This window comes from Otolemur garnettii, unplaced genomic scaffold (genome assembly GCF_000181295.1).
Source record: "Otolemur garnettii isolate 467f Iridium unplaced genomic scaffold, OtoGar3 scaffold00144, whole genome shotgun sequence".
NCBI lineage: Eukaryota > Metazoa > Chordata > Mammalia > Primates > Galagidae > Otolemur > Otolemur garnettii.
Genome location: NW_003852539.1, coordinates 4,226,404 through 4,235,864, shown reverse-complemented (window position 1 = coordinate 4,235,864; position 9,461 = coordinate 4,226,404). Strand labels below are relative to the sequence as shown.

Sequence of the window (9,461 nt, the reverse complement as noted above, 5' to 3'; positions counted from 1 at the left end):
CGCCCGAGTTGCCACTCGGGAGCAGCAGGGTAGGTGGTGCCCGTCACGTGCCGGAATCACCTGACTCGCAGCCACAGAGGGGGGAGGAGGAATCACGAGGAGGGCGGCCCGGCCGCGCCTCTCGCCGGGGTTCCCGGCCCTCTACTCAGAGCCCCAGCCCGCACGCACCTCGGTCCTGCCCGGCACGCGCTGTGCTCCCCAACGTTCCCCTGTCTTCTTTCGGGCTCCCTAGAGCTCCGAAATTGAAGATGCTCTTTGGGAATGTGGGGGAAGAATTGTCTTTCTCCTAAAATTGTACTCGTCCAGCCAATCTTTACTGATGCCTGCGATTGGGTACTCACTAAGGAGAACAAAACTGGAACTGACTTGGACCCTTACTGCCTTCCAGTCGCCTGAAAATTAACAGATATCGGACTTTTGCGTAAGTAGCCTGGGTACGAGATATTATATGGGGAAGGTCATAGGCACAGATAATGCTTGGGAGTTTGGACGATAAGGAAATCTATAAACAGATACAGATGGATGGATATGGTTGGGGTGTGCAAAGGTAGGGAGGAGGAGCCAGCCAGAGGGCAAAGCCTCATCAACCAAGGCGAGAGTCATGGGTCGATGTTAGTTTGTACTAGGAGGTAGCTGCTGGACTCTAACAGGAAAGCAGATGAGCCAAGCACATTTTGTTTTGTTTTGTTTTGTTTTTTAGCAAATCGTTTATAGTAGATACTACTGCCACTTTAAACTCTGGACTCAATTTCCCTTCTTTTCCATCTGGTTAAAGTCTACTTCTAAAGTAACTCCACCCCCCACACCCAGAACAGTCCATCTTCTACTATTTTCAGATTAGCAACCAAAGGAATAAACAATGAAAGCAAACCAAAACAAATGCTTGCCACCAAATGTTTTGCAAAAGCTAGAGGAATTTTCTTTTTTGAAAGTCAGGCTCTAGAACTGGAAATTTGATAAGAGGTCCCTTTTAAAGCACAGCCCTGTTCTTTTTTTTTTTTTTTTTTTAAGTGCAAAGGTGAGAGGTCCTAGTCTTCCAAGGAGAAGGGAATACACCTCCTGCAGGTCTGAGACTCTGCACCTAAAAGTAATGGTGGGGCACACCCTTAGAAGTAATCCGGCCCAACCTCCTACCTAAAATGAATCAACTCTAGGCTGGGCGCAGTGGTTCACGCCTGTAATCCTAGCACTTTGGGAGGCCGAGGCAGGTGGATTGCCTGAGCTCACAGGTTTGATACCTTGTAGCCTGAGCCAGAGCAAGACCTTGTCTTTAAAAATAGCCCGGAGGAGGGGGGGGCGGATAAGCGCCTGTGGCTCAGTAGGTAGGGCGCCAGCCCCCGAGGGTTGCAGGTTCAAACCTGACCCCAGCTGAACTACAACAAAAAAATAGCCGAGCGTTGTTGTGGGCACCTGAGTCCCAGCTACTCGGGAGGCTGAGGCAAGAGAATCGCCTAAGCCCAGGAGTTGGAGATTGCTGTGAGCTAAGATGCCACAGCACTCTAGTATGGAGGGTGACAAAATGAGACTCTTGTCTCCAAAAAAAAAACCAAAACAAAACAAAAAGAATCAACTCTACAACGTCTGTTACTGATGCAGAGGGTGCTTAAATAATTCCAAGGGAAAAGAGCTCACCATCTCAAAAGGCAGTCAATTCCACTGTGGTAGAGATTTGTTTAAAATGTCTTATTCCAGGCACAAATCACCTTCCCTGGAGCCTATGTTAGAAAATAGGAGTAATCTTCATCTTTTTTGTGAACAGTACTTCAAATAGAAAATTGCAGTCTTAACTACCCACTAAATCATCTTTGTTCCGTGTTAAACATCCTCACTTTCTTCAGCCATTACAGTGATTACAGCCATTACAGTGATTACAGTTCAATCAATAACCACTAGCCACATGTGGATTGAGCAATTGCCATGTATGGCTAGTGGCTACCATACTGGACAGCTCAGCCATATATAGTCAAAACCCTCTCCCTATTGGTTACTCTTCTTTATATGTATGCAGGCTTGTCAACATCCACCAGATGTCTGGCACCTGCCAACTAATACTAAAATACAGCTTTGAGGATAACTGGTTAGCATCTGAACAACACTTCTATTAAATGCTTTCCAGAGTAGAACTGATTTTTAAGTAGCCATAGAGTACCAGTGGTTCACAATAATAATCACTGGAATTAGTACTTTGTCAGCAATCCTAGTTAGTGCCTAAACTGCATTTTTTAACCTTCATATAAGACTTGATATGCCAATTTTTGGTTTGGGCCTAGCACTTTGGATAGACCAGGTTGCTAGCCATTTTAAATCTTGTTTTAATATAGTTTGTCAACCAGCCCTTCCAATTTGTGTTGTTTAAAGATTTGGCATTACCAGTCGAGGTGGGCGGATAGCCTGAGCTCACGAGTTCAAGACCAGCCCAAGCTAGACGGAGACCCCATCTCTAAAAATAGCTGGGCATTGTGGCAGGTGCCTATAGTCTCAGCTACTCAGGAGGCTGAGGCTAGAGAATCGCTTGAGCCCAACAGTTAGAGGTTTCTGTAAGCTATGATGCCAGGACACTCTCCCAAGGGCAACAAAGTGAGACTGTGTCTCAAAAAAAAAAAAAAAAAAGAAAGACACACCTTTGGCTGGGCATGGTGGCTCACACGTATAATCCTAGCACTTTGGGAGTCCAAGGCTGGTAGATAGCTCACAAGTTTGAGGCCAGCCTGAGCAAAAGAGAGACCTCCATCTCTGCTAAAAATAGAAAAACTAATAGCCGGGTATTGTGGCAGGTGCCTGTAGTCCCAGCTACTCAGGAACCTGAGGCAAGAGAATCGCCTAAGCCCAGGAGTTGGAGATTGCTGTGAGCTGTGACACCACAGCACTCTACCAAGGGTGATAGAGTGAGACTATGTTTCTACAAAGAAAAGAAAAACTGAGGCAAGAGGATCACTTGCGCCCAAGTTGAAGGTTGAAGGTTGCTGTGAGGTATGACACCAGGGCACTCTAACCAGGTGACAGCTTGAGAGACTGTCTCAAATAAAAAAAAAAAAAAAGATTTGACATTACTACCATCTGGGCTGTATGCAGACCTTTATGGTTTTCAAGGCACTTTTCCATCCATCATATTCAACTTGATCCTTACAGCAACCTTGTGAGGTAGGCAAGATGTGAAAGCTGTATTTTATAGATACAGCAGCTGAAGCTTGACAGGAACTTAAATTGATGGGACCCATTTCCTATTCCACTGATACTATCTTCATCCAAATCCTTGATAGAAATGTTGAGAGGACCTCCAGAAACCAGGACCCTTAATTCTTAAATAGCACTAACTTGCACAGGAGTTTAAGCAGATCAGTTTCACCTAAAATTATGATAATCCAACTTACATGTTGCCATTCTATCCAAAATGGTGGCACAAAAGAGTCATATGACTGACTGACACATAAATATTAATACTAGTTCCAACTGATAGTTGTCTGCCAGAAAAAAAACCCTGCTACTTGTCTATATTCACAGAATGTTCTTACCAGCTGCTTAAAGAAGCTAAATCTCCCTCTTCCAAAACCCTCTTGGTGCCATGTTTTACTCTTCTGGTTCTTAGCACATCCTAACGCACATTGTAATTATTTACATAAATGTCTCGTAACCAACTTCAAATCATTCATCATTATCACACTCAGCACTTGGCCCATTGTGTCCATGTAGGAAGCACTCAAATTGATAAAAGAAATCTACTCAAATCAATCTTATTCTAATAATGTCGCCCCCGCCCCGAAAACAAATCTGTGACTAGAAGAAACACAGCACAGACACTGCCACATTCATGCTAACATGACTAAAATGCCCTTATAAATGGCTTGGTCACAATCTCTAGCAGATGCCATGGCTTTTGCTAGTTAAGCCAGTTTTCATTGGGTCATTTTGTTTTCTGTGTGTGTTTTTACCAAAAAGTAAAGAAAGGTTCTCCAATAACAGGGATAGAATATGTGAAATAAGAATGCTTGCAAATGTTAGCCTATATACAAGGAAAGAAAGAAACAGTAAACCAAAACATCCAACTGTAGCTCTTCCAAAAGAAAGGAAAAAGGACTAACAAACAGGAATATAGCACTTTACCATTTACAGATCTTTCACATACATTCTCCTTTGACCCTCACAACAACCCTGTGAGGTAGGCAGCACAGATACTCCTCTCATTTAACAGATGAGGAAGGTGAATCTCAGAGCAGTGAACTGATATGCCCAAAGCTGTATATTTTGTGAATAATCTGTATTGTCATCAGTCTTTGGCCTAAAAATTCAGCACCCAACATCTCTTCATTACTTGCCCTACCTACTTCACAGGGATAATGAAGATAAAATGCATTCAAGTCTAGAAAAATACTTTGAGGGAAAAAAGCACTACATAATTATAGCCACAAAGTATAATTTTCCACAATATATGGCTCATTCTCCTTCTCATCTCAGCTTGTGCATGAACCCAGGATATTATATTGCCCCAATTCTGTGCTCAACTTAGCAAGTAAGGCAGGAGAATAGTGTGATCCTGTTTAAAGTTATATAAATTACAATCAGGGTAACTGCTGTTATTAAGCAAATTGAAAATCAGCACAGAAAGGCCAATGAGCATCTAGGACTCACTAAGCAAAGAACAAAGCAAGGCAAGATTATCAGACAGGGCATGATTGCATAGAAGGAAAATGTGGTGTCAGAGTCCAGACTGGCACACACATAGTTATCTAAGGCAAAGTGGTGGCAAAGAAGAGTTATTTGTTCTGCGTTATATAAACAAAAGCAGAAGATTCATGGGAACCCATATAAAAGCATCTTATGTCACACAGATCTCCCCAGCTGCCTAAAGAGAATATAAACAACAGTGTCATCTTCATTTTAAAAAAAGACTGTACCTGTGTTCATATCCTGAACTACACCAAGGAATAGCTCCATGATAAATTTGCTTGGTTAAAATACATCCAGTACCATCATTCCTAATCAGACTATTAAACAAAATGTCTTTTAAGGTAATGAATTAGATGTCTGTATTTACATTTTTTTCAGGATTTACTTTGGATTCTCCTGCTTTAAGACCCAAAGAAAGTCATATTGAGTTTTTATTGGTGATTCTAAGTATATGTGTTGATAACAGTTAGAGTGTGATAAGTGAATTTAACATATTAAAAGAGTTCTATAGCATCTTTTCAGAAAAGATTATATACTATACAAACTATTTAAGTCATACAAAACCATTTTTCAATGTCTTTTCAACTGAGAAGAATCTTATTCAGCACGCTTCTCCTCCTGAGGTGGTTCATACTGAGCAAGCTATGGGGCAAAGACAGATGAGTTTAGGTGAATTTTATTCTAAATTGGGTAAAAAAATACTTAGTAACAAAACAAAATGAGTTAACTATTATATTCAATTTAGCTACTGAATTAGTAAGTCTGTATTAAATACAAGTCTCTATAACTATCCATTTTAGATCTTTCAATGATTTAAGATTTAATACAATCAAACCTAATGAAAGTCTTTTTCATATAAACCTTTAAAGTTACCAGGAAACTAAAATTTTAGTTCACTTCATGACTGTACTGTCCAGATACTTGCTATGCAATAATCTCTCTTTGCCCAAAGATGCTGTGCCTTATATAACTCTCTTCCTCCCTGCCAAAAGTTTACTGAAATTCCCCTTAAAAAGTAGGTGAGTTTGTATATACTTATTCATAATTTAAATGATTATTTATGGTCAGATACATATTGTTAAACTTGAAAATGTTTTATTACATCAAATAAAGTTTATTTGTAGCTGGAAAAAAAAAAGTAGGTGAGTTATATAGCATTAATCTAGCCAGTCAATAAAGAATAAAGTCCTTGACCTAAAAGGTGCCAAAGAGTCACAACATTGTGGAATGTTAGACAATTGAAGCTACTGCATTTTCTTTTATCCTAAACTGTGGTTCCTTACAAGAACCCTAGGCTAAGACTTGGGTTCTTCCAATTAGCTGTTGGATTTGAGCAGCTTGTTAGATCTCACTATGCTTTAGTTTCCTCACCTATACAATGGCATGTATACTTATTTCATGTATCCACAAAGTTGAGAAGATTTGAGAAATACTTAGGAGTAATGTAAAATGTATTGTGTGATCTCAAAGACATAGAATTCACTAATTTGAAGTTTATGAAAATTCTTGTGGAAGTTTGAAGAGAAAAAAAACTGTGGCACTAGATAAATTCAGTGCAGTTTACAAAGGTAAATTTGTTAACCCACAGCCACCACATAAAACCGTGCAGATTGTGAACTGCACAACTCTCCAGGGGTGCTATTCACAGAGCAGTGCTCCTATACTGACTTTAAATCAACTGCTTAAGAATCTCAGAACTGTCCCCTTACTTATAAGCAGCAGTAACCAGTATTCCCATTTTTTTGTTGATGCAGGTTCCCACGAACCTCTTCTTGACCACACTTTGCTTGTTCTACTTACAATACATCTCATGGTTTTATAGGAGGGCATAAATCTGGCCTTGCAATTAATTCAGATTGGTATTCACCCTCTCTCCTCCCCTCCTGTCCATCTTAGTGAGGTTTTGATCATGAAATGATTAAAAGTAAAATTATTTTTAATATGAATTTCTTTAAAAAAATTTACCTCTTCAAATGTCAGTGGAACAAAAAAAATTTACCTTTGCTTTCAGTTTTTTATTTTCTTCTACAATAGCTTCATATTTCTCTTTCATTTCTGCCAATTCTAGACGAAGCAGCTCTATTTCTGGATTTTCTGGGGTAGCAGCTCCTAAGTGATGCTTTAAAAAACTATTTTCATTGTTAAGAATTTACTTCTTAGAGGTGAATGAAACTAATGAAGTAGCCCAAGAATAGCATCAATATTCCACCCTACTTACCAACCAGAGTCATCCACCCTACCACCAATATTTACCCAGAAATCACCATCTTAAAAACTCAAAAAGGATGTAACTTTCTCTCAATAAGCAAAGGTATTTTAAAGGTTATCTATATGAAGAAAATAAGAGTTTCAAAAATAAGGCCTTTTAGGGCATGGTGGCTCATGCACTCTGGGAGGCCAAGACAGGAAAATTGCTTGAGCTTAGGAGTTCAAGACCAGCCTAAACAAAAGTGAGACCCCCATCTCTAAAAATAGCCGGGCATTGTGGTGGGCCCCTGTAGTCCCAGCTATTCAGGAGGCTGAGACAAGAGGATTACTTGAGCCCAGGAGTTTAAGATTGCTGTATGCTATGAAGCCACAGCACTCTATTGAGGGCAACATAATAAAATTGTCTCAAAAATAAAAATAATAATAAGGCCTTTTTCTAACTTCAAAGATGAAAAGGATACTCCAAAGCACTATTAGGTTTCTCTGGTTCTTCGTATAAGGCTACCAACACTGCAAATCAAAAAGCAGAGAAAGAAACAATTAAAGGCTAAACTATGAATGGCTAAAATTACATTCCACAACCTAGTAAATATCAGGTGCCAACTATATGCCAAGTACATTGTTAAGGCTGTCTGAAAAATGACAGACAGGAAAGACAAGGTCCCGCCTCTTGACAAATTTACGGTCAAGTACAAAAGATAGGCAAGGAACTAGACAAAGGTATCCAGTATCAAGAAGCAATACTGGATAATGAGCTATAGAGCACACTGTAAGAACACTGCTCAGCCTAGGACATCAGGGACAGCTTCCTGAAGGAAGGGAAAGATGGAGACATAGTGATAAAAGTGTCAGATCAAATGGAAAGGACCGGGAGCAAGAAAACAAAATATCAAGGAACTGAAAACTCAAGTATGGCTGGATCAGATCGTGAGTGATGTGGCAGGAAAGGTGGTCGGGGGTCAGATTATAGATGGTCCTGCGAGTTTGGTTAGACTTTGATCCTGTAAACAACAGACATAAAAGTTTTGGGGGGGGGGGTTTTGAGACAGAGCCTCAAGCTGTCACCCTGGGTAGAGTGCTGTGGCATCATGGCTCACAGCAATGTCCAACTCCTGGGCTTAAGCGATTCTCTTGCCTCAGCCTCCCGAGTAGCTGGGACCACAGGCGCCTGCCACAAAAACCAGCTATTTTTTGGTTGCAGCCATCATTGTTGTTTGGCTGGCCCGGGCTGGATTTGAACCCACCAGCTCCGGTGTATGTGGCTGGCGCCTTAGCCACTTGAGCCACAGGCGCCAAGCCCAGACATATAACAGTTTTAAGGAGGAAAGTGACAGGCTCACTTTTCACTGTCGTATGGAAAACCAACTGGAGACAAGGTTAAAGGAAGAAAGAACAGTTAAGAGGCTGATGTGGTAATCTAGTTAAAAAAAGACAGCAAGCTGTGCTAGAGTGACAGAGAAGTGAGAAAAATTTAGGAGAGAAACCAACAGGGCTGTAGTAATTACTGGAAGAAGCTTGAATTCAAAATGTTTTTCAAGGGCCAAGTGTCGTGGCTCATAGCTTATGCCTGTAATCCTAGCACTCCCAAGAGGCCAAGGCCAGGGAATTGCATGAGTTCAGGAGTTTGAGACCAGCCTGAGCAAGAGGGAGATCCCATCTCTATTAAAAATAGAAAAACTAGCAGATGTGGTGGCACACACCTGCAGCCCCAGCTATTTGGAAGGCTGAGGCAGCAGGATTGCTTGAGTTTCTGAACTACGATGACACCACAGCACTTTGCCCAGGTTGACAGAATAATACTCTGTCTCAAAAAAAAAAAGCCCCAAGAATGAAGTTTCATATACAACATGCTAAATAATCACTAACAAAAACTACTAGTGATCATTTTCAAATCAGCATTTCTATATATACTTTAGTAGTTTCATAGACAATAGTTTATATGAGAACCATCTTGTGTGCCTTCTCTTGAACAAATGCCTCCTATAATTTACTACTCAGGTAAAAATATCTCTAAACCAGTGCTTAACCTTTTTGTGCATAGAACCCTTTAAAAAATCTGAGGAAAAAAGAGTAACCAAATGCAAAAAACATGCCTACCTTGACCAAGCAGACCTGTTTGTAAACCAGTCTACATGCTTCCCTTTTGTTGTTCTAGAATTTTAATAACTCTAGTAGCACTCTGAAGGCAAAGGAGGGAGGATTGCTTGAGCTTAGGAGTTTGAGACCTGCCTCACCAAGAGTGAGACCCAGTCTCTGCTAAAAACAGAAAAACTAGCCAGGCATTGTGGTGGCACCTATAGTCCCAGCTGCTCGGGAGGCTGAAGCTAGAGGATTGCTCAAGCCCAAGAGTTTGAGGTTGCTATGAGCTACAATGCTAAGGCACTCTACTCAGGGTGATAGATTAAGACTAAAAATAGAATTTTAATAACTTACCAAATAATATAGACAGTATGAAAAATCAAATGGGCAACTACTTTTGACAACTTACATTGAGTTTGGTTGTTTTTTTTTTTAATCTGTGTGGGTGGAAACAAATGAAGCCCTCCCAGTAACACTAAGAAGCCCAGCAAGTTGATTTTTTTTTTTTT

The 9,461-nt window shown here is 40.5% G+C and overlaps 1 protein-coding gene across 1 annotated transcript in view; it reads right to left on the bottom strand.

Moving 5' to 3' along the window:
- Nucleotides 1-4,075: 4,075 nt before the first annotated feature.
- MYCBP (MYC binding protein) overlaps nucleotides 4,076-9,461 on the bottom strand; it is an 8,489-nt gene continuing 3,103 nt past the window's right edge. Inside the window, exons 3-5 of the mRNA XM_003799001.3 lie at nucleotides 7,335-7,383; nucleotides 6,665-6,794; nucleotides 4,076-5,307 (exon numbers count right to left, since the gene is read on the bottom strand). Coding sequence (XP_003799049.3) covers nucleotides 5,263-5,307; nucleotides 6,665-6,794; nucleotides 7,335-7,383 — 224 coding nt within the window. The 3' untranslated portion in view covers nucleotides 4,076-5,262. The remainder of the gene's footprint in view (nucleotides 5,308-6,664; nucleotides 6,795-7,334; nucleotides 7,384-9,461) is intronic.